Raw genomic sequence first — 25242 nt, 5'->3', positions numbered from 1 at the left:
GCTCCCCTTCAATGCACAGGGGCCAGATCCAGCCCTGAGGTGCTGCAGAAGCTGGTGCTGTGCACGGGCTGCTGCAGGGAGGGAGCTGCTTGGATCCCATGCATTGTGTGCAGCAGGTGTTGGGAGGCAGTGAGGGGTGAGACCTGCACTTCCCTCTGTGAATTCACCCCATTCCTTCCCTGCCTGCACGAGTTTAAACAAGGCTCCCACGGGGAGGGAAGGAGTCATAGCTCAGCTTCTTCCCAGTCCTCCTCTATGCTCCACCTTCCACCTTCCATCCTTCACCTTCCACCTTCCATCCTCCATTTCTACCCTCCACATTCCACCCACCATTCTCTGAGCAGGGAAACCTTCTCTCCACCCTTCTCTCTTCCTGCTCCCTCCTCCAAGCCCCCCAGCACCAGGGGGAACAGCAGAGGAGAGCTCTGCCCTGGGTGTGCAGAGACTTTGCACTGCCCTGCACTCCATAGAGGGCCCCGGCCCTTCTCCCCAAGCTGGCAGATGTATTCCACACCTCCTCATCCCTCTGTCCTTGTCACCATCACCAACCAACTGAAGCTCAAGCAGAAACAGGCAAGACACGCTGTGGCTGCAGGGCTGTGGCACAGGGGCAAATCCTGCCCGGATCAGTGAGTGCTGCTGTGCCCAAAGGTTGCAGCGAGGACCAGCCAGAGGATCTGGGGATGACACTCCCAAGTTATTTTATAATGAGGGATTGCAGCTCTTGATGGGCTGCAGGTCAAATTCACAGTTATTAGAACTTAGTAAATGTGGTTTTAACAACCATCTGGCTCTCCTTTTATATGCAATAACCATCCCATTACATCGAAATAAAATCCACATTTAAGGCTCTTAATTGCACAAGTGGCCTTTAGCTTTTTTCTCTCATCTCAAAAAAATAAAAGGAAATGTCCCATTTCCATCTGTCATAGCAGAAGAATTTGGCTGAGAGTCTCCAGCCTCCTCTTGAGGCTGGGCTGGTGCATGGGAGGTGTTTCAGCCCTGGGAGAAGGCACTGGAGCCATCCAGGCTCCCCATGGCCCCTGAGGATCCTTCCCCTGGGGCAGTGGTGGGGTCAGCCACCCTGCAGCTTCCTGGAGGGGTCCCAGCAGCCCTGGGGATTGTGTGGCCATTTCCTGATACAGACTAGAATAGGGTGAGGTCAAAGACTGACCTGATAGCTTGACAGAAGAGAAATGCCAGCTCACAGAGGATTTTGAGCTCATTTCAGTTTGGCTTTGCTCCAGTTCTGGGCAAATCATCTTCCTCTCAGCCCAGTTTCTCACCAGGAAGGGCAATGGAATGGGAAACGCCATCTCAGATGGCCAAAATGTGTCATTTGATTACTGCAGAATGTGAGGTGATGCAAACCCAACCTGGCAAAGCGAAAGCCTTTTCCCAGACAGAACAGTAAAATCAGGCACACTGACACAGGACATTTTCTTCCTTCCCCCAGGAAAGCTACAGCAACAGGATTTTGCACTTCTTGGGAGCTACATCTCCCAAGGGAGAACGGGAGAGGAGTAATCCAGTGCAAGGGAGCATCCTCAGTATGGCAGATGCTCAAAGCTGAGCTGAGCATCTCCTGTTGTCTCAAACACGTTCAGGCTCAATAATCGGGGGATTTAGGTGATATTGGTGGTTCAGCACTGTGGAAACCAACCTGTGGGCAGCATGTCTTGGCTGGGGTGTATAAACTACCAGGGAGCCCTTCCAGAGCTGACATCTCATCACCACTCTGGCACAGAGGGAGAAGCAGGGGCAGAGCAGGGCAGGCTGATTTCTCAGCAGTGGCTTTTCCACATTAAGCAGCTCCATGGCTCCTTGCTTTCCCCCAGCAAGGCCAAGAGCCCTGCCCATGTCACACCAAGTGCCCCCAATGCCAGGGCGAGCAGGGACGGGTGTGCAAGTGGGAGCTGCACCAGCTCCAGGGGATCTTTCCCAGAAAGCAAAAAGCACAAGTTCCCAGTGCCCTCTGCAGGAGGAAGCACAGCCCTTTTCCCCAAATTCTGGGGCCTTACAGGAGGACAGCGAGCAGTGGGATGGGTGTCTGTCACCCATGGATGGCATGCTGTGTCCCCTGTGGGGACAGGGGCACAGAGGCCCACCTGCCCATCCCCAGGGGCTCACAGGAAAAAGCCATTTTGCACCTTGACTTGTACATTGCTTCACTGGAGGAACCCAGGGATCCGGATAGCGTGGCCATGGCCATTCCCAAGAGCCACCTGAAATAATCACTGCTATTTATTCCCACAGGAAACCCAGCTTGGTTAACCGAGAAGTTTGGGTTTTGCAGAGCAGAGCTGGGGATTAACATTACACTTGCTTTTTTGTCTCTTTTTATTTGGTGCTTAAGGAAAAACAAAGGGGAAGAAATGAACAGATGGAAAACAACACCCAGCACTGCATGGGCTGTGGCACAGGATTGTTGTCCCAAGCATGGGCTAATTCCCCAGTGTGCAGCACCAATTCACATGCCAAGGAGAGGTATTTATATTTTATTTCTAATTTGCACAAAGTAGGGAGCTGGGTGATAACCCACAAAAGGCTGGCTCCCCGATCATCAAGACTTTACACTATTTATACATTTTAACAAAGGTATTAGCATTCATTGGTTGCAAATTACAGAGCTTTTTTGTTAATTAGTACTCAATCCCCTATTTGCTAGTTATATCTCTCGTGTTTCATGCTAATTTGTCCACAGGCAGAGTTCTTCCCTCCATTTGAGTCTGAGGTCTGTTTGGAGCAGGCAGTCAATGTATCAGTGGTTGTGATTTCACATTTCCAAAATTACCTTTTCCTCAGTTACTGTTCAGTTCTCTGACTTCACTCCTGGTGCCTCTCGGCCAGACTGCCCTTAAAACAAAAGATTAGAATGATAGAGTTAGAATAGGATATAGATTAGAATATTGTGAGTTGGAAGTGACCCATCAGGGTCATGGAGTCCAACTCCTGGCCCTGCACAGGTCACCCCAAGAGTCACACCATGTGCCTGAGAGCGTTGTCCAAACCCTTCTTGAGCTCTGGCAGCCTCAGGGCCGTGACCATTCCCTGGGGAGCCTGGGCAGTGCCCGACCACCCTGTGGAAAAAAGAACCTTTTCCTGACATCCAGCCTAAATCTCGACTGATTCAGCACAGTAGCCAAGCGAACGAGTTCACAATGCAACTGCTTAATCATATCATATGCACAATCACCTTGAGTATCAAATCAGCTACTGACTAACAACTGAAAATCCCACAAGTTCCACTCAAACCCCCCCGTTCAGATCCCGAGGGGCTCGGTGTCGGTGTGGCACAGCAGGCAGGGCACGGCAGGGCACAGCGTCAGACAGCGTGACACGGTGTGACACAGCACGCCACGGCGTGCCACGGCTCTGCACGGCTGCACACGGCGTGAAAATACTCCTAACGCGACACAAAGCGACATAACGCGACACAACCTGACACGGCCACAGCCCCGGGCGCTTTCCCGCCGCGGCCCCTTTAAGGCGCCCTGGCCAATCAGCTCAGCCCACATCCCCGGCAGGGGCCGCCCTCGATGCCCGCCGGGAGGCCCGTACCACTCCCGCCACCCGGGGGAGTTGCTTCTGTCCTCGGCCTGGCGGCCCCGCCGCAACCCCCCCTCCCCCCCGCTCCCTCTCCCGCCCCGCTGGTTTCACTCTCTTTCACAGTTTTTAGGTTGTTGTGGAGGGCAGTAGTGGGGCTGAGGGACCCCCACATAATACGCCGTCCCTCTTACCCCCCCGTGGCGTGATGGCGCGTGCCGGGGAGGGGCGGGGCGCGGGGCGGAAGCGGCGCCGTGGCGCGGGAGGGGGCGGCATCATGGCGGCGCCGGGTGAGGCGAGGGCGGTAGGCCGGGGCTGGTATTGGTACTGTGGGGAAGAGGGGACTCAGGGTAACGCGTTTATCTCTCCGCAGGCTCCAGGCTGCGTTTGGAAGCGGCGCTCAGCTTCTTGCTTCTCCTCGCCAGTGCCCAGGCCCTCGTCCCCAGCCATCGTCTCGCTGCCCGCGACCTGGCGCGGCTGCGGGCTGTGCTGGAGCGGCCCTTCACCGACGTGCGGGCCGCCTACTACTCCGTGGTGGGACTCAGCAGCCTCGGGGTGCGGGTGGCGGACGAAAAGGTGAGCGGGGGAGGGCCCCGCTGCCGCTGCCCGGGGGCGCTTTGCTGTACTGAGGGGCTGCTGCAGAGCAGCGAAAGACGAATTATTACTATAATATGAGTTTATAGAGCGAGCTCGGCTTGGACAGGACCGTGTGAGGGATGTAATACGTACGTGCGTTATATCCTTAGGAAGTACCGGAGTGTCACTGGTAATTACCGACTCTCCTGTGTTATCTGGATAAATTGCATCTTTGTCCGGGCAGAAGCGTGGCCCTGGCTCGCTTACACTCACTGCCTGTAAATGGTGGCTTCAGGGCTCGCTCCTCCACGGCCCGTTGTGATGTTGGTGTGGATATCAATTTGTTTAACTGTCTTGTGAATAAGTTCCCTGCCTGTGGCACGTTTGCTGTACTGTTAAATAGAGTTCTCATTAGTTTGTTTCAGTTCAAGTACTGAATTCAGGCAGTGCTATTTATATATATAATTGATTGTCTAAATTAAAGGCTGGTGGTATCAACATAATTCTTACTGTGCTGTGTCTCTAAGCATTTCTAGTTTAAATATTGCAGGTTGTGCCTGTAACATCCTCCTCACACAGGCACACCTGCTCACATGCATGAGGATGTTGACCTGTGCATGTGAACTGTAAATAGAAGTTTGTTCTTTCCTCATAGATTCATCCAGTACAGGGGTTCTAAACCATTTGGTCTTGCTTTCCCTTTGGGTTCTGCACATAAGCTCTTAGCTGTGAGGCTCCTGAAGATTTTGTGATAAAACTTTTTTTGTGCACAGTGCACCTCTTCACAGGATGGGGCTATTTAAAAGCTAGAGATAGTAAAAATAATAGCTAGGTGTAATACTTGAACATCTACCATGGAATGACCCACCCTTAAGATGTCTGTGTGCACTGATAAGCTCTCCTTGAGGCTGAACAGTCCCAGCTCTCTCAGCCTTCCCTCCTGAGAGACACCCCAGTCCCTCATCATCTTCACAGCCCTCCAGTATGTCCTTGTCTGTCTTGAACTAGGAAGCCCAGCACCAAAAACAGCACTCCAGATGTGCCTCAGCACAGCTGATTAGAGGGACAGGATCACGTCCCTGACCTGCTGGCAGTGCTCTTTCCAATGCACCCCAGGATACCACTGGTCTTCTTGGTCCCCAGGACACTCTGCTGGCTCACGGAAGCTTGTTGTCCACCTGGTGCTTCTCCAGGGAGAAGGTCATCTCCTGGAAGGCTACCACATTGGTTAAGCATGATTTTCCCTTGGTGAATCTGTGTTGGCTACTCTTCATCACCCTGTTTTCCTCCATGTGTTTAAAGATGACAGCCAGGATGAGCTGTTCCAACACCTTTCCAGGGCTGGAGGTGAGGCTGACTGGCCTGTGGTTCCCGGTGTCCTCTTCCTTGCCCTTTTTGAAGGCTGGAGTGACACTGGCTTTCCTCCAGTCTTCAGGCACCTCCTATTTTCCATGAGCTCCCAAAGATGATGGGGAATGGCTTAGCAATAAGGTTTGCCAGCTCCCAGAGTGCTTGTGGCTGCATCCCATTGGGGCCCATGGGTTTGAGGGTGTCAGCTTTGACTAAGTAATCTCTGACCTGATCCTCCTCAGCCAAGAGAAAGTCTAGGAATATTCCTATGTAATGCAGTCTTGTCCTGCTTGTAAAGGCCTGTGCTTCACATGCTCAAAGCCCTGTGATTTATGTATGAGCAGTTAAATTCCTGGTTATTTTCTGTTTAAAATGCATCCCAGTGATCCATCCACCCAGCTGTCAGTTAATACAAACTAAGGAGCAGTCGCTTTGCTTCCCTTCATGCTGTACCTGTTTGCCCCATTTTTCTCTCTGCATTCTTTGAAATTCTGTATTTCTATCCATTCATGATGGTGTGATATGCAGCTGGAAAGGAAGCTCACCCACAGAATTTCCGTTCATCTGTTCTCTATCCTGGAAGGTTTTCCCTACTAAATATACCTGTAAGACTTTAATTTGATAGGGTTTATAATTATACTCAGTTTAGGTTTGAATTATGCTTGTAGTAGAGTTTATGTGAAAATTCCTTATGTCTTCTAGGAGGAACCACCCTGGTTTATGTGCAGCACTTGGCAGAATAGAATCTGGGGGGTATAAAAACGCAAAGTATTCATGGAATTGCCTTAGAGTATTGTTTAAATCTCCTCTCAGTGGTTTACATTAACTTCTGTTTCTCCACAGGCTGCATGCAAGTTCATCAAATCTCATGTGGACTCCAGCAGTGTTGAATCCCTCTTTTATGCTGCCCAGTCCATCCAGGTCCTGTCTGGCTGTGAGGTGAGTGTGGAGCCCTGAGTTCTGCAGACAGGTATTACCAAAGAAATACTTGCCTTGATAGTTTTCTTGGGTTTGTTTTATGCATAACTTTTACTTTCTTTTAGTGGATTGTTCTCTGTTGTGCCTTAGGTAAATAAATGTTTGGGCATGCTCTACACAAGGCAAAGTATAGACATATAACACAAGTATTTGGTCCAGAGTAATTCTGAGGGGATGTTTTTTAATTAAACACTGATGGCTAAGTAAAAGGCAGCACATTTTATTAGAATTCTCAGGACTGTCTTGATTAGAAGCTCCCTGGGTGGATGACAGACTGTTTGGGTGTTGGAACACTGCTGGATACAGGTGCAGACCACCCTTGCTGAACTGGGGTGGGTTATCCAAGCCCTCTTTGTCATCAGTACCCCTGGCTGCTACACAGTGATGTGATGCCACATGAAAAGCAGTAGCGGGTTACCAGGATAAATCTGAATCATGGATTATCATGACTGATTGATGGTTGACAGCAAAACTTAGGTGTTTAATCAATTAAACTAAAAGGTAATGAATGATAAATGGATTTTTCCCAGAAGCTTATAGTGGTTCACCAGTCTAGTGTGTTGCTCCAGGAAGGAATCAGTGGTGATTTGAAGGCCATGTTTCTTCAAGTGTGAATCGCTGTGTTCCCTCTGCTCTTCCTCAGGCCACCATTTCAAATGAGACCAGGGAGCTGCTGCTGGCAGCTGTCAGTGAGGATTCCTCAGTCACCCAAATTTTCCACGCTGTTGGTGCCCTGAGTGGCTTTGGCCTTCCTTTGGCATCCCAGGAAGCACTGAGTGCTCTCACTGCTCGTCTCAGCAAGGAAGAGAGCGTGCTGGCGTAAGTCTCAGGCAGGAGTGATGCACGTGTTTATCCTCCAGGCAGCTGGATTTTGAATTAAAGAGTATTTAAATGCTTAATATTTGTAATATAGATGTAGTAGAGTAGGTGCTGTGTTTTGTCCAGTTCATTACTGTTCCTCAGGGAGAATGAAATACATGTTTTGGGGCCATTTTTGTATGATTTTGTAAATGAACTTCTATATTCAGTTTAGTTCAAAGATAATGGTCAGTAAAGGGAAGATATCCCAAAAAAGCCTCCAGCTGAAAGGATTGACAAACAGAATTTTTACTTTATACCCAACCATGATTCTGTGTCCTTTATGGTTGCAGCAGACTTGATGCTCTTTCTCAGCCCTGTTGTTTGTAGTTTGGGGTGCCTGCACTGTGAGCTGGAAAATATGTGCCAGTAAGCTGAATGAATCTTGGCATTTATCACCAAAGAACTTTGTTTCACTGTGAAACAAGAGAACAGAATGTCCCGTAAAGGCTGGGGAAGAAAGGGAAACTTTAAAACTTGATTTGTTGACTAAAAAAATTGATTCCTGGAAGCCTCAGTAGCAAGTCTGGGATCTGTGCTCTGCAGGGATCAGTTTGTTCTTTTCTCTGCCTTTGAGTCTGCGAGTTTCTTGCAGCACTGATGCAGCTAAAGTGACATTCTGTAATGAATGCTAAGCTAACACTAAATCACTTCAGATTCATTCTCTTGAGTGAACTGAAGGCAGGAACAGCTGTTTTACACTTCATTCAGAATAGAAAACGCAGTTGCTGCTTTGATTTAAATGATGTTTGGCTTTTAAGGAAGGAATAATCATACACTTGTTTGGTTTTGTTTGTTCTTGTTTAAGAACCATCCAGGCTTTGGAGACGGCATCTTACCTGTCCCAGCAGGCAGATCTAAGTAGCATTGTTGAGGAGATCGAGGTAGGAACACTGTGCTCTCTAATTATTTAGAAATTTGCTAGATCACTTTGGAACTAAAAGAAGTATTAATGTCAAAAACAAAATGAAAAACCAACTCAGATTATTGTCTGATGATATGATGTGGCTTGGCTTTCAAGCAGATAATTCCTTGGACTTTTATCTGTTTCACAGTGGACTGAGACAGAAAATCCTGACATTTCCATATAATTAAATCCACTAAAGGCTGGAGGATTTTCTTTTTTCCTGTTTCTAAATGACTGTTATAAAATATATCATTGATCCCATACAGATAATTTTTGATTACAGGCCAGCCTAACAGCAGAGATAACTTCTGTGGATCTACCAGAACGCAATTTATATTTTAATAACTCTTTCTGTCAGGACCTTGTCGCTCGCTTGGATGACCTGGGTGGAGTTTACCTACAATTTGAAGAAGGAATTGAGACTACTGCTCTGTTTGTTGCTGCTGCCTATAAGCTGTCAGACCATGTGGGTGCAGAGCCAGCAATAAAGGAGGTCTGTACCTGCCTTTTCCTCCATTGCACACTCCAACTCCCAAAAAAGGATCTGCACAGTCCCTGTGGTGCAGTGCAAGAGCCCTGTGTAACTGGGTAGAATTTCTATTGGAAAAAGTATTGAGCATACTCAGTGAAAAGGGACATTGTGGCAGGAATGCTAGGAAACAGAATCTAAGAGGAAATTCCAACTTAAAGATCACAGGCTGGATTTGTTGGGGTTTTTCCTTTTCCAAATGTACAGAGGGAAATTGCAAGTGAGGCTTAGCTTTTCTTTGTTTATTGAGACAAGGTGTTGAAAAAAACCCTTGTTTGAGAGTTTGTTCTGCTATTTGGCACTTGTGTAGCACTTTCCAGCATTTCAAAGTGTTTTGCAAATGTTACTTATCTGTGAGGAAATGCGGGCACCCGAGTTTGGGGTGCCCAAAAGAGAGACAACATTACCATGTGCCTGCAGGAATCCAGATGAAAAAACTTGTTGTCTAAGATGAAAGACTCTTGGAAATTTCTTTTGATCTTGGTTAAACTAGAAATCATTACTGCAAGCTATCCACTTGATTTTTTTTTCCACAAGTTAATGGAGTTAGATGTACTTTAGAGTGAGAATGGCAACTCCCTAAAGCATGAGCCAAAGTGGCAGGGTTAAGACTGAAGCCAGTGTAAGACATCTGAGTTCAATCCTGGCTCTTTTCCACACTACTGCCAAACAGACTAATGCAAGGTAATTTTGATGTCATTTTTGAGGTGGTGATTCTGCCACGCACAATTCAAACTGTCAGCATCCAAATGATGCTAAAAAAAGACCAATTAAGGAAAATTGTTTAGGTTTTTTTTCAGAATTGTGCTGTCAGAAGTGCTGCTGTTGGGGCTTAAGGCTTTATCTCTGGTGAATGGTGAGAGTGCCTTTAGAATGCCACAAAACTGTCTTTAAAAAATAGCATGTAGTATTTGAAAAAATAGCTGCTTCCCCCCCCCCCCCCACTTTAGTGAGAGTGTCAGTTGGTGATTAGGGTCTGGAGCAGTGCCATGCCCTCCACAGACATGAAAAACACTGCAGGATTTGCACTGTGCAGGAGTTTTGTAGCATTTGTCTGGATGCTTTCTCTAGTTGGGGTATTGTTTGGTGCTTACCTGGTACAAGCAGGAGAGTGAAAATTTGAGATGCAGAGGATTTCATTTAAAAGCGTTCTTTGTAGGTCACTAAGTTGTATCCCTGTTGCTTTATTTGGGATTGTCTTTGACTGTTCTCATTCTCATTAGAATTTAGCCCAAAATCCTTTGTTTGGCTCAAAGTACAGGTAGCCAATTCCTCTGTTTTCCAGACTAGCAGGCAGTGATGGAAGAAGCTGAATAATGAGGGGTAATGAATGATATGCAGTGTGGTGCAGATGCCCTAACCCTACCAAGTCAGCCTACAAAACCAGCTGGGGGGATGCAGTCCCACTCCTGCTTTGGAGAGAACAAATTAGCTTTGGCACATCCCAAAGCCAGAGCTGGCTCTGTGCTCCTGGTGGTACTGCTTTAAAGCTAATCCTCTTAGCTTGAGGACACTGCTGAGCCTGAGGGGATAAGCCTGCATGGGCCTAGACTTCCTCCTTCCAGAGCCTTTGGGATGCTTCACTCCATGGCCTTCCCAGCCTGGCAGGTAGCCAGGACATCAAGCCTGGTCCTGCTCCACTGTATGAAGACAATTGTGCAGCTCTTGCAGCCAAATTGTCTTTTTGCAGCCACATGCAGTCTGGGTAGTTGAGCTGATGACATCTTCCACTCCGAAACACGTCATTTACAGAGGTGGATCCAAATTCTGCTTTTCCAAATTCTTAGCACAGTTCCAGCCACTGTGGTTGGAACCTCCCAGCCAAGAATAAGAATGCACATGTGAAATTCCAAAGGTAGATCATTTTGGGTTGCCTCATAACTTGAAGTATTTTTAAAGCAAATGGAAAATTAAACAGCCTTTTATGAATAATGTTTTCATTAATAACATACTGAGCCAGCTTGCAATGTTGTGGTAAGCTGCTGGTGCTTATATGTGATTGCCTTTTCCTCTTTCAGGATCAAGTTATCCAGCTGATGAATGCGATTTTTAGCAAGAAAAACTTTGAGACACTCTCAGAGGCCTTCAGCGTTGCTCGTGCTGCAAGTTCCTTATCCCAGAACCGCTTCCACTTGCCTGTCATCATTGTCCCTGATGGGCCTGCAGCTGTGTCTCATCATCAGCCCGTACTCAGGGTAGGGCCTTAGCCCCAAATCTTGGCTCAGTCTGTGTAACTGTAGGTCTGGGCTGACTGAAAGTGTAAGGTGCTGTCTCTCACTTTTAGCTCTGTGACTCAGGTTCCAGTAGATGTGGGATTTTAGGGCTTTTATGAAGTGATTTTTAGGAACCTTGGCTTACCAGGGCTTACCAGACACTGCCTCGAGAAGGCACGGTGTGGAAGCCGGCTCTTCACCTTCCCTATTGCGTTAGAAGGAACAAGGGAATGTGGGATGCTGAGCAGGGAAGAACTCTGGGTGCATAACACAGAGGGGTACCAAGTTGTCTGTGCTCCTGCATTCCTTCTGGGACAGATTTCACAGAAATGCTGGTTTTTCTCTTGCAGCTGCAAGTGACCAATGTTATGTCCCAGCTACTGACTCAAGTTTCTGTAAAGCTTGACCAAGCCAAGTCTGTGTCTAGCAAAGCCACTGTCCTTCAACAGCTACCATTTACTCTCGCTGGGTAAGAAAATAACATTATTTTTAGAGTAAGGCAAACAGCTGTTATTTAAACAATGTTGGACTTACTTTCCATAAGTGTTTTTCCACCAGAGAAATGTTTCTGTGATAGAAGACTCAAAATGCTGTGGTTGTGTTTTGTTGGTGTCGCATGACTGAGCACATTTGGTGGTGATGGTGAATTTCTGTTGTTTTTTCTTTTCACTGGGAGTGGGAAATTCCAATGTTCTTTGACTTTGGTCAGCTTTGAAGAATTCTTTTTCTGCTACACTTAGCAACGTTAGCTTTGTGCTGTGTTTGTTTACCTATTTAATGCAGCGTATTTGGAGGTTTAACACCTTGGGTTTTGTTGTTACAGAGATTTCTTTGAGCTGAACTTCATGAATGTGAAACCTGCAAGTGGATATTATGATTTCTCTATCAGTGTAGATGGAGATAAGCGATTTATTGCTAACAAAGTGGAGGTGAGTGTGCTCTTTGATGTGTTTTCATTGTGTGCCTATTCACTGAAACAGCTTTTTATTTATACTTGTGAAGGATGTTGTATGGAATTTTTATCACATGTTTTTCTGTAATGCATTGGATTTTGACTCAGGATTATGGCCAGTAACCAGATTAATATATGATCAAAAGGGATTTGTGTCAATTGCAAACCTGACTTATCACTGAGCTGCTGATCTGACAGCATATGAACAAAGGGTAACAGTGGAAGTGTTTATATGGCAGCCCTAAGTCGATATGCAGAAATGATTACCAAGTGTTAGTTCTTCAGAGCACTCCAGATTTGAGCCCATGAATCTCAAGGTTTGCCTTCCAGTTGTCTGGGGATTGCCTGATGTATGGAAGCTGAGCATTTGTTGTTGTCTGTTTGTATAAGCTCTAGAGCCCTAGAAGAGAGTCAAGGGGGTCTTTTGGCATCTCCAAACCAGTATATGGTGAAGATTTTGTAGTGGAGAAACAGTGACCAAAGCAGATGAAGTCTTCCTTTCGTGCATAAGCCCCTCATTTTTGGTGGCAAAAGCTGTTAGACCACACCTTTCTAGAAGAGCAGTTCTAGATAAACACTTGGAGTTTTCCTTTCCTCAGGTTTGTTACAGTGAGAGCAGTGTGACCTCTGTGACTGTTCATGTAGTCACCCCAGTGTCAACAGCTGAGAATGCTCTTCTCCAGAGAGGTCCCAGGGTTAATTTTTGCCCTCAATCACCTATTTAAGGAAACAATTAGCGTTTCAAGTCTTCCAACATATTTAGCTTGGAGGAGGACACTTACAACTGCTGACCTTTACTCTGAGTATCAAATTGACTCTGTCAGTGGAGCAGTAATGGCACTCAGGGGTGTCAGAAGGGGCTGGATTGTCCTGCTTAAGCTGGGGCTGGCACAGGGAGGCACCGGCAGGAATGTATTAGCACCGGCAGCTTTGTGGGAACAGCTGCTAATAAGACACATTGTTACGGGGGAGGACTGCTGGGGAGCTGCTTTTTTCCTTACTGTTATTAGCATTAATTGTCCTTAATGCACCATCGTTTTGACAGTAATGAGCTAAACCAGTGGGTTATTACTCAGGCAGAGACTACATTTCCTGGCATTAAAATATTTGAGAGATGTTTGTGTACTGTGCAGTTGCAGAGGCTGTGTGCAGCAGCTCTGAGTTGCCTTCACACAACTTTTATAAAATTAATATTTCATTAGTCCATCTTTCTTTGCCCCAGTCTTGGAACAAGTTAAGGCTGTGCTAAAGTTAGCCTTAATCATCTGCATGTTAATGGATCCATTTCAGCAGTAGCCTCTCTCTTAAATTACACTTTTTGTTGTAAAGGAACTGCCAAGATGATTGTGTTTGAAGTCTGACCTGAATAGTTTAGTTAATGTTTTTACATATTTTTCCCACAGGTTCCCTGTGAATTATTTTTTGGGCTGAGGGTGTGGAGCTGGTTCACATGAGCAAACCTGTAATAACAAATTGTAGTATAAGATGAAAAATATCTTGGCAATGAAACTTTAATTCTCTAGGGGAGCATTTGTAAGCTGTGAGAACAAATGTGCTAATTAAAAACTACAGACTGCAGTAACTGCTTATATTTGAGAGAAGAATTGAAATCAGTCAAACCCTCGGCTCAGTGCCTGGATGGGCTGTGGTTTGGGGCTGGGGAAAGGGCAGGAAATTATTTCTCTGCTTGGGGTTTATACTGCACTTAACACAGAGGAGTGTGATAAATGGCAAGGCCTTATTGGCTGCCCTGCACTAAGTGATGAATGCTGTGACTCTGAAGGAAAACTTGCTGGATAAAGTGCAGGTCTGCAGGAATGCTTTGGCGTTTGCCTGCTGGTAATAAAATCAACGGAAACCTGTTGGGCTCTAGGAGCCAACAGAGGCAGAACTGGTTGCTATCTGGAGACCTCTTGTCTCAAATTGCTGTCCAGAAAGTAGAAGGACATAGGCAGTGTTAAGTTGTATTATATGTGATGTAATCTTTAATAGCTGGTTTCTGCTAGTTCAAAAGGCAAACTAGCTGGATCTGGGTAGTTTCGTTAAAAACAGCGCTCTCAAGGGCAGCTAATTCCAGCATGCCTGAGAAGTTGGTGTCTGCAGGGCTGGCTGGTTGTGCAGGGAGGAAGGGGATGGCTCAGGGTGGGTGACTGGTTCAGGAGTTTTGCCAGAAGGTAAATTGCTGTAGATCCTTCTGTTCAGGTTAGGCTCTGACTTGAGCTTGGTCATAAGACCCTCTTTGGGGAAGAGGGACAGAAGAGCTAAAGCCTCTGCAATGAACTTGACCGTAATTGGTGTGTAGAGCGCTCTGAGGAATTTTCTATTGTGTTTTGTTGCAGCTGAAAGTAAAAGTTTCCACAGAAGTGGGGATTACTAATGTAGATCTTTCTACCGTGGATAAAGATCAGAGCATTGCACCAAAAACAACCAGGTAAAACAGCATGGGGTGTGTGATCCTTTAAGGGCAATCCTGACTCTAGACTAGAGCCTTGGTTTCTCTGAGCACCAGGCCTTCTCTTGGAAGATCACCTCAGTTCTCTGTGGGTTTTTTTCCTCCTAGGGTAGCTTACCCAGCCAAAGCCAAGGGCTCGTTCACTGCTGACAGCCATCAGAACTTTGCTTTATCCTTCCAGCTGATAGATGTGAACAGTGGAGCTGAACTCATCCCTCACCAGGTTAGGACAATTTTTGTCATTGCTGTATTACCAAGATGTTCTGTCATGAAGCATCTGAGTTGACAGTTGCTCTTGAAAAGATTTGATAGGTTTTGAGAAGCCTTATGTTTCTGACTGTGAAGATCACTGATCTCAGTAGATGGGAGATTCACTTCATTTGTTTTGTCTGTTAAATGAAACCTATCCTGGCTCTGGTATTGTGTTGTATTTAACTCCACACATTGAGTGCACATAGTCTGCACTGTAAAAGCACACTTCTGATTATTTTTTTTTTAATGTAGATTGTTGGCTGAAAAAGTCCTTGAATGTTCCAATCTTCCTTGCAGACTTTTGTCCGACTTCACAACCAAAAGACTGGCCAGGAGGTGGTGTTTGTTGCAGAACCAGACAGCAAGAATGTGTACAAGTTTGAACTGGATACCTCTGAAAGAAAGACTGAATTTGACTCTGCCTCTGGGACCTACACTCTTTACCTGATCATTGGAGATGCCACTCTGGAAAATCCAATCCTGTGGAATGTGGTAGATAGCTGGAAGTGGGGTGGTGTGATTTTGGCATTACTGACAGTCTAACAGGAGAGCATGGTACAGGCTTGGAAGCAAAAAGCTCAAATGTTTTACTCTTCGTAGTCAATCAGAATCCTTTTGGCCATTTATGGGCTCTGAGGTTTGCTGTTCACTGCAAGTTTTAAGTAAACATGAAAGCAAGACAGAAATTAGCATTCATTTAATCATGTGGTGGTGCAGAAACTTCAGAAGGTTTATGGGTTTGATTGTAATTTCACAGCAAGCTCTCAAGGTTTAACCTCTCTGCTCTTTCTCTGCTGGAAATAAGTCCAGTTCTTAATGATGGCTGAATGGAATTACTGCCTCTGTTTAGGAGAAGTTGCTTCTTAAAAAATCTGGTGTCTTTTTTTCTCAATTTCCTTTAAAAATTATGTAGATCATAGATTGGCAAATAAGGAAATAGAGCACAGTAATGGAATAGATTTTATTAATACATTTAGATCTAAATGCATGAAGCTGCATGATTTCATTTCAGGCTGATGTTGTGATCACGTTCCCAGAAGAGGATGCACCATCCACAGTCCAGTCCAAGAACCTCTTTGTTCCCAAACCTGAAATCCAGGTACAGTCAAAATTGTGTGGAGATGAGGGCCTAGTGTTCTCATCATAATGTATTTGGAAGTAATGTAATTAAAGGAAGACCAGAGTTACTGCTTAATGGAGAGAAATTTGTTGGAGTTCTCTGGTGTATGAAGAAATAAGCTGTGTGTTCTACCTGTGAGAGAGCAATTGGTGTCAGTGAGAAGACTCAAACATGAAAATTTGGCCAGGTAAGCACCGCAGAAAGGTCTCTGCTTTGTTCCAGCCATCTGTGCTGGTGTCAAGCTAACAAGTGCTTCTGTGAGTGCAAGGAAAAGTTAACTGTGCAAGAAATCAAATGTGCAGAGACTGGAATAGACTGCTTTGCCTTAAGAAGAATGGCTCTCATGCAGAGGAACCTCTTGAAAACATCACCAGGGCTGCAGCGGGTCATCTGGGGAGCAGAGAAGCTGCTCTGTTGGAATACTCCTCCTCATGAGTTGGTTTTGTTTGTTTGCAGCACCTCTTCAGGGAACCTGAGAAGAGGCCTCCCACAGTGGTGTCCAACACTTTCACAGCGTTGGTTCTCTCCCCACTGCTTTTGCTGCTCATCCTGGTGAGTGAACTGGGTCACAAAAGAGCAATACCTTTTCCTGTCCAGTCCAGAGTCACTTAGGAGGTTGGACAGGTCGATTTCTTGCTAAAACTCTTGGTTAATCATGACTGGCACAGCAGTGCTGCAGTCACAGCTAGCAGATGTCAGCGCAGAGCGTTGGTCTGGTTTGGTTTTTTGAGGTTGTAGTCGAAGCAGAGTAACACTGTTGCCAAATTGAAGTAGGTGGATGAGTTTCTTCAGTGTGCTTCAGCTGGGGATGGTGAATAACAGTGGGCTGATTAAGTTGTAATAACATTAGACTTCCACAGGAAAAAAGCAGTTATTCTGCCTCACATGTAATAAATCCATCACAAAATCTGTGTTACTGAATCCTATCAGACTGAATTCCCATTTATGGACATTTGAGTGTCTGTAGTTGAAACATCCTCTGCTACTCACTGTATCATCAGGTCAGTGCTTTGAATTTAATGCAGTAAAAAAATCTCACAGAGGCAAGTTAAATTACTCCTTATTTGGAAGATGAAACTGATTCCAAGAGTAATTTCCCATTTGCCAGTCTCAGTGAAAGCTGGCATTCAGGCAGTCATGTCCTCTGGTCTATGGAGTTCACAATATACAAGTTGATGATGCTTCAATGAAAAAACTCATTGTTGCTGCTCCTCTTTTCCACCCTTCATGCCTTTATCTTTTGTAGTCAAAAGCTAAAAATGATACTCTGAGCAAACATCTTGTATCTGTAGTTGTTCTTTGGATGAGTCCAAAAAGAGAGCATTACCTTTTTTTTTTTTTTTGTATTTTTAATGGTAATTAATTCAACTGGATAGAAATAGCAATGTCTATTTCTTTTTCAGTATTTAAATTTGGAGCAGTACTCTCATCAGTTTAAGATATTTGAGGAACTGCATTAGGGCAGTCAGAAGTAGCAGAAGAAATATTCACTGAAAGAGCTCAACAATGCTGCCTTTAGCAAAATTACTGCTCTCTCCTCTTGCAGTAGTAAACAAGTGCTTCTGTTGAGAATACACTGGATTCACTGAAGATCTTAAAGCAAACAGGCTTGAAGGATACTGAAGCTTAAAACAAAAGCTTGTGTTTACAAGGCTGTTTAACTCCAGTTTTGCTTCTTTTCCTTTTAGTGGATCAAGATAGGTGCCAACATCTCCAACTTCAGCTTTTCTCCCAGCACCATTGTTTTTCACATGGGACATGCTGGTAAGTGTCAGAGGCTTTCTGCTGTGTTTGACCTCCTCACCTGGGAGTTACAGATGAGAGCCTGTGGTTAATGGGCTCGTGGTCTATTAACTCTAATGACATAACAGCATAACATTTGTTCTCTTTGTTTCCATCTGCCTTCCTGCTTTTCATGACTGTTAATATGGTGATAAACCTGTTTTGGCCATCAGCTTATAACAGCCTTCATTATCCGGGCCCCTCTCTCACTCCATTTATCTGTACTTAATAGAACTTCTTATTTCCAGAGGTCACACTTTCTTTATTGCATGTTTATCCTCTGAGAGCAGGGAGGTTCTGTGGGGATTGAAACCTGCAGGACTGTGTTAACAGTGAATGGCTACATCTTTTCTTTAAAGCTCTTCCCATGAAAACACTTCTGGTTCTTTGGCTGAACCAGTTTTTTTTCATCAATTTTATTGTGCCTTTGGTCACACAGTTATTTAATGTCTTGGTAGAGTTTCAAAAACATAGCAGGTTGGGAGAATATGGAATCTACTGATTTCCAAATGCCGTTATGTTTCTCAGTCCAAGTCAGCTTCCTTGGAAGCTTTATAAAGCTGTAAGCCCTTACAGATGTGTGAGGTTAATATCCCCTATTGAAATCCAGAGTATCCTCCTCTTTTTAATAGCCCTTAATGTCTATAATATGTCCATAATTCTGCCACAGGAGGGTTGATAGCAAGCTGTTAGTGTCACATTTTCTTTCCAGAATGGGGACCCAGATGTCTTCATTCCCTGGCAATAATATGTAGTCTTTAGATCTGCCATTCAGAGCTTCAGAGATGAGATAGAAACCAAATGCTTAGGCCTGGCAGTACAGTTGTTCTGAGGATAACAAATGGTTGATCTTTGAAATGCAGTTTCAGCCATGGACTCTCTTTTTTTTTTTCCCCCAGCAATGTTGGGACTCATGTATGTCTACTGGACTCAGCTCAACATGTTCCAGACTCTGAAGTACTTGGCCATTTTGGGTGGCATCACATTCCTGGCAGGCAACAGGATGCTGGCTCAGAAAGCTGTGAAGCGGTAAGGGGGGGCACAGCTTTGACATCAGTGGGGAGGACATCACAGGGTGCTGCTGTGTGTCAGTGAGCACTGGTTTGGGCTCTTGGACCTTGTGTGTGGGGCTGGGCTGCTCAGCTCCACTCCCTGCCTCTTGAACTGAGCAGGGCAGTGAGGGGCTGTCCCTGAGGTACAGCTCCTGCAGAGAGAATTGGTCATGTGGCATGTGCTGAAGCAAGCTCTTAGAATAATATTAGATTGTGAAAGCCATTTTAAATTCAGGAGAGGCCCAGCTATTTGGGAGCTCTGCTTGTGATAAAGGTTTTGAGAGGAGGAAGGTAAGGCACGAGTAAAGTACTGTTGTTTTCCTCTAGCTAAGGGGAGATGATGGAGAAAAGGGAAGCAGCTGCTTATCAGCTGTGCAGCAACAGACAAGAGGCAACAAACACTAGCAAACCCAGGGAAAATTCTGCTAGATATTTGGGATACAGCGTTCATTTCTGTACTGGCACTGGATTCATTCTGCACACTTGTGTCTTCTGCCACGCAGTGCCTTTGTGACTGCCCTGGCGTGGGCAGCCAGCAGTTTGGTGACCCAAACTTCCAGTGCAGTGCATTGGTTAGAGGTCACACCATTCCCTCTCCTTCTGCCACACACAGTGTCCGTGTGACACTTCAGCTTTAGCCCTTTTGTACTAACGCAGCATCTGGCTTTGAAGATGATCTTACTGACCTGCTTTGCCATCACACCTGTGCTTTCCTCTCTTTCCCCTTTTTCAGCCACTGGGAGCTTATTCCTGAATAGCTATCTGCATAGATAGCCCTGGGTTCTCACTTTTTTGGTTACACTCTATTAAAACTGGGACAAGAGCTGTAAAAAAATCATAAGCAATATAATTTTCAGGAGGGTTGCATTGATTTGATTTCTTTAAAACATCTCTACTTTTATGGTTGTGTTAAGGAGGCTGATTAATGTAATAAACCATTTCCATACTGTCCTCCCAGCTTTCTCAGCCTTGCTCCCTCAGATGTCCAGCCCTCTCCACTGTAGCACTTTTTCTTGTTTGCATAACTTCCAATGGGAATTTTGTTGCCCCTGGGGCTGTTGTGTCATTTAATAATGTTTCCTTTTTCATTTAAAGTGTAATGAGACATTGTTATTAAGTGGAGATTGCCTAGGATACAGATTTGGGGGAAAATAATACAATGAAGCAAATTTCTGTCTTGGCTCAACCAGGGCTTCTGTTAGCACATAGATGCAGGTGGTTAGTTCCTCCTTCAAACCACTGCAGGGGGTGTCCGAGTGCTTTTTCACGGTAAATGACACGAAGCTGCAACTACAATGGCAGATTTGAAAGTAAAACTTCTCTCTGAGGCTAAAGTTAAACCTTTTGTACATGACTTTAAAGTTCAAAGAGACATCTCCTTGTGAAGACGCTGCCTGCCTGTCTCAGATGCTGAAGTGCAGTGACAATTAACCAGATTGCACTTTGAGGCGAAGCTGTGGAGGCCGACAGCAGGCATGGGAAGGGGAGGGAAGGGGGCTGGCTGTATAAACCATCTTGTTACAGAAGTTACCAGAAGGCCTGGTTTTGCTTTTTTGCATTTCTGTCACTGAGTCTGGTTCCTGGAACAGGGCTGCTTTCTTCCTTCCTGTCTTCTCTGAACCTTTCTCCCTCTCTCCTTTTGGCAGGATCGCTGCAGAGCAGAGCAGTAGGTTGGCAAAGTATAGAACGCTGCGGTAAAAGGGGGTTTGCTAGTGACCAGCTCTTCAGGAAGTAAGGGCCTTTTTGGATTTTGCCTTTCCCCGGGCATGCTGCCTGTTTCATTTCACCTCATCACTCACTCCTTTGACAAAAAGTATGTGAGCTGAAGCTGCTTCCCCCAACATGGCTTATTGGGCTTTAAATCAGTCCTTGGGTGCAGCTGCAGCTGTGTTGGCATATTAGCAGTACATGTTCTCTGAGACTGAATTGCATTTGTGTGATTTCCTTAACTGTCTGAAGTCTGTGTGGTGATATGTGCACATGTAAATATGCTGTCACAGGCACCAAGCAAGCTCTCAGGTGATGAAATAAACCTAGTTTAAACAATATTATTGCTCCTATAAATAAATTATTAGTAATGTCATCTGGAGGAGACCTGATGAAAGTGGCTGATACTGGGGCTGTTCCCATCCTGCTGCTGGTACTCCCTATCCCCACCTGCAGTATTCTGGCTATTCAGCTGCCAGACACTCTGCCTGCTGAATTGCATCCTCATTTCGGGTGGTGAGAGCTCTGTGCAGCAAAGCCAGGTCAGCACCACCTCTCTCAGCTGAGAGCACGACCCAGTCCTGGGTCACCCTCCCATTAGACTGAACTGGTCATGATGGCTCAGGCAGCAGCAGTTCCCAGCCCCCTCCATTCCACACAGCCGTGTGATTGGTCTCCATTGCCATTTGCCAGCAGAAAGCCCTTTATTTCCTTTCTTTCCAAGAGGTAAGGTCCCAGTTTGCTCTGCACACACTGGTGTGGGAGGCAGGACTGCCCAGTTCTGAATGTGTGTGCATGGAGGGCTTCGTTCCTTGTTCAATGCACTGGTTTGTTGTGAGAAAGAGGGAGAGCTTCTGGGATGGGTCCTGTGATGCCACAAATCACTGTGCAATGTGCTGCACAGGTACATCTCCTGAGCATCTGCTTCCTCTCACATCCATAGTCAGTGCTCCAGGCACGTGGGGAGTTGAATGGAGCCCAGTTTTTGTGGTGCAAATCAAAACCAGCACTGGGAGGTCGTGCCACAGAAATGGTGTGCACTGTGGTGAGAGCTCCTGTCTGTAGATCAGGGAGTGTTCAGGATGGTTGTGTGGAAGTCACCTGTGGAGAATATGGCATCATGTCCCTCAGAAAAACACCCTTTTGCTGTCTCTTCTCTCCCTGGAGTGTTTTGAGGTATTTGAGCACAGAACAAGGTACAGCAAGTTACTGGAGAGGAACTGGAGGTGGCTGTCACTTGTCCTTGTAGATGACTGCTGTGTTTGCTGTTCAGGCTCTTGGATGCTTCTCTTTAACATCACTTTGGACCAGTGGTTTGCAGCTTTTTAGTGGCCTGTTACCAAGTGCCTCATGAGCATGTTCTCCACAGCCTGCATGTTTCCTGTTTCTCAGCCTAGTATTTTAACTCCTTCATTCCTTGTGGGCTGTAAGTAATCCTAGAGGATCACGGAATCACAGACTGGTTTGGGTTGGAAGGGACCTTAGGTCCTCTAGTTCCAACCCCCCTGCTGTAGGCAGGGACACCTTCCACAAGACCAGGTTGCTTAGGGCCACATCCACCCTGGCCTTTAACAAATTCCAAAAATGGGCCATCAACAACCTCTCTAGGCAAACCTGTGCCAGTGCCTCACCACCTTCTGTGTAAAAAATTTCTTCCTAACATCTAATCCAAACCTGCCCTCTTTCAGTTTAAAACCATTGCCCCATCTGCCTGTATAAAACATCCCTCTCACTCCTTTTCATAAGCCCCCTTCAAGTCCTGCATGGCCACAGTGAGGCCTCCCTGGGGCCTTCTCCAGGCAGAGCATCCCCAGCTCCCTCAGAGCAGAGGGGCTCTGGCTCTCAGAGCATCTCTGTGGCCCTAAGATCTTGCAAGTAACTTAATATCCACAAACCCTAAGTTAGATATTGCTGCCATACACAGTCGCAAGCATTTTTCCTCATTGCTGGGTTTTCTGATGCCCCAGCTATGTCAGTTAAGAGTGTCATGCTATGTGTGCCTGTGTCTGGCATCACGGAAGGCAAAAGGACCCCGAAAAGTTGGGTCTGCTGTGCTAACATGAGACTGCTTGATCTTCTTGGGGACTTGAAGATCTTTGTGTTTACATGGACCAACGATTCCCAGCAGATGGATCAGCCCTGTTAAAAGGAGAAGTTAAGGTACTTGCAGGCTTTACCTTCAGCCTGGGTTTGTTTTTTTTTTTCAATTCTATAATTTAATAGGCACATTCATCCCTTTTGCACCAGAAATTAATCTTTCTTTTCTCTGACCATTTCCATGCTCCTTGAATTCCATCCCCCATTCCAGAGCAGTACTGGTTTTATCACTCAAATAAGCTGCTTTGGGGAAGCTTGTCCAACAAGCTGCTTTTGAGAGAGAATGAGGGATCTGGGGACACTTATACTGTAGAAGGAAGTGCTTTGTTGCCTGGAAGAGTTAATTTTTTTGATTTTTCTTTCCAGGACACACTAGTACCAGAAGAATTGAAGAAATGTGGAAAACAAAGCAAATGCCTTCAGAACAGAAGCAAATAAGTAACTGCAAGGCCAGAAGAAGGAAGGCAGAGGATGATTCTTTTTTATACATTAAGTCAAAAGGGTGCCAGTTAAACTTTTTTTAAAATTTTCATTTTCATCACTGTGTTCATGCTACTGGAGTGCTTTTCATATGAATCTGGAAAATCTTTCCTTGGATCCTCCCCCCTTCTCCCAGGACATTTGAATTTCATTTTGAGAAAAAGGAAGAAGAAAATACAAATCTGCTTTTCCCCAGATGCCCTTTCCTCATCCTAAAGATTTGTGAATAAAGAGGAAAGAATGGTCCTTTGTTTTGAATGAGTGGTGTGTTTTGGCTGTCTCAGAGGTGGTGACTGGAAGCTGGGCTCACATGAGAATGAGAAGAGCTTTTTCTGGTGGGTAGTTCTGTGTGAGTCATTGCTGAGTGTAAAGCTTCCTGTTCTTTCATGTTCTTTCCCAGGGGGCCGTGTTTATTGAGAGGACTTCCCTCCTGCCTGTCCCTTGGGTGAGGCTGTGGCTGCCTTTCTCTGCTAAGGGCTCTTCTCTCCCACTCCAGGCTGTGCCCAGCTGCTCTGGGCCCTCGGGGTCAGGCCCTTGTGGGGAGCCAGCTGTGTGCTGGTGTGCCTGGCCGTGTCTGACCAGGCAGGTTTGGGGGTCCTGTGGGGGCTTCACTCTCTTTCCAGCCTCTGGAGGTAACCTTGTTACTCCAAATACGAGTTTGAGGCAGGTTGTTGCCTCTGGTGTTGTATGAAACCAAAAGCCAGGATTCTGCTGGTTGCCATGTGGCCATGTCTGAGTTACTCGAGCTTTAATTTCCCACCTAATTACTCCCTTCAGGACCACCAAGCAGTGCTGAGGCAGCAGATTTGGGTTGCTGAAGGACTCACAGATAGTAATAACCAAAGGCCTAAATCTCCTCCTGATGAGCAACTTCCACATGGAAGTTTAACAGGTGCTCCTTCCTTGCCCTGCATCCATGTTCATCCCATGTCAAGAGTAGTTGCTTTAAAGGCCCTTTGGCAAAGGAACCGTATCAAATGTCTTCTGGAAATCCAGGAAAATTACATCAGCAAGCAAGCATGTGGATAAAGGGTGTGGAGCTGAATCCTCCAAAGCATTTCACGTGCGTGAGACCTGAGCCCACTTTATTAAATCCACCTTGTCTCTTCCCCATGCTGTTGCTCACACTTAGCTCACTGTTCCTGCTCTGTGTAGCAGTTCCCACCTGCTCGTTCAGGGTAAACGTTATGATGGATCCACAGAGGTTTAATGAACTTCTTTGACCTCCTCTGCACTCCTTCAAACACCAGATCTCGGGCTGCATTCAAGTCCTCTGGGACTACAGGAGTTTTAGGCAAGAAATAGCTAAGCTACTATTCATAGTCATTTACCCTGGAATATTTTTTTTTTTTAGCCTCGTCTTTTGTTACTGCTTGCTTAGCAGCTTTGTTTTGTAACTAATTCTTTCTGCTGATGCTTCATGCTGGGACAGAACTTTCCCTGTGCCTGTAGAGCTGCAGCATGTTACCAAAGGAGAGCACAGATGCAAAAGGAACCATGGAGTGCCCCTGTGATGCATCTTCTCTAAGCTGTGTGTGTTGCTATTGATTTTTCTACTTCCTTGGGTGTACATTAGGAAAGATTGGTTTTATTATTTTGGTCTTTTATTCCTCAGATTTTTCTGATTTGCTTCATTTGTTTTTATATTTAATCTCGCAGAGTTTGAGCATTTGTTTCCTCATTTTGAAGTCTCTTTTATGCTAAATAGCTGCACTCACCCAGCCATTTAATCACCCAGATTTAATCACCCAAACACTTTCTGGAATGTTTTTGATAGGTCTTTGATTTTATTGGGGGTATCCAATCCAGTGTTTGCATATGCCTTTTATGCCACTTAACAGAGTTTAAATTTTTTTGCTACCATCTTAACTTGCTACTTTAGGAAGCTGGTTCATTTTTTGTAATTCCTTTCCTTTGAAGTGAGTAAGTCCTAATGGCTTTGAGTGTGTTGTTACACAACAGGTTTACAAACCCATTTTGAACCAGGCTACAGGTGATTCTTCTTTTGTGTTTCTGAAGCACAAGGATGGCTGATGTCTCTGACAGCTGCCTGCTCATGGAAGGGTAACAGTTATCCATTAGTGCTCTTGCTGCTGTTGCAGCTTCACTGATCTCCCTCAACATCCCCTCGATGTTTCCCATCCTGCTGGGTGCTTTGTAATACTTCCCTAGTGCTGGAATTGTGAAACCTGAACAGGGAGGCTGTGACAGGTAAGGATTTGGTGCAAGTATGAACTAATTTCCATGCACACTGGAGCCTCCTATCCTAAAACATGTCACCTGAGGAAAAAATGAGATGGTAACTACTGCAGACTATCAAGGAATTGTTGGAGTGCAAGGAGGGAAGACTTAAGGGAGAGGTCTTAACATATATTTATCATTGTATTTCCA

The 25242-nt window shown here is 45.6% G+C and overlaps 1 protein-coding gene and 1 long non-coding RNA gene across 3 annotated transcripts; one reads left to right on the top strand and one right to left on the bottom strand.

Moving 5' to 3' along the window:
• Window positions 1-2477: 2477 nt before the first annotated feature.
• On the bottom strand, window positions 2478-3565 carry LOC121675112. Its single transcript, XR_006019957.1, has 2 exons — window positions 3197-3565; window positions 2478-2856 (listed from the first exon to the last, which is right to left on the bottom strand). It is a non-coding gene; the product is annotated as an uncharacterized LOC121675112 (long non-coding RNA).
• A 174-nt stretch (window positions 3566-3739) lies between these two features.
• Window positions 3740-23097, top strand: RPN2 (ribophorin II). 2 transcript variants are annotated; one of them, XM_042049706.1, is made up of 18 exons: window positions 3740-3836; window positions 3920-4122; window positions 6316-6411; window positions 7094-7269; window positions 8117-8192; window positions 8574-8708; window positions 10763-10939; window positions 11308-11426; window positions 11781-11886; window positions 14249-14340; window positions 14470-14584; window positions 14911-15105; window positions 15626-15712; window positions 16190-16285; window positions 17422-17497; window positions 18415-18544; window positions 20214-20298; window positions 22738-23097. In XM_042049706.1, exons 1-17 carry the CDS (start codon window positions 3755-3757, stop codon window positions 20263-20265), a joined length of 2013 nt encoding a protein of 670 aa, XP_041905640.1. In that variant the 5' UTR covers window positions 3740-3754; the 3' UTR covers window positions 20266-20298; window positions 22738-23097. The 2 variants fall into 2 exon arrangements, with proteins under 2 accessions (XP_041905640.1, XP_041905647.1); XM_042049713.1 differs by lacking the exon at window positions 20214-20298.
• Window positions 23098-25242: the final 2145 nt, after the last annotated feature.

This window comes from Corvus kubaryi, unplaced genomic scaffold (assembly GCF_017639235.1).
Source record: "Corvus kubaryi isolate FWS band 111438036 unplaced genomic scaffold, C.kubaryi_AGA036_p1.0 134, whole genome shotgun sequence".
Taxonomy (NCBI): Eukaryota; Metazoa; Chordata; class Aves; order Passeriformes; family Corvidae; genus Corvus; species Corvus kubaryi.
This window is presented reverse-complemented; position numbering and strand designations above follow the sequence as displayed.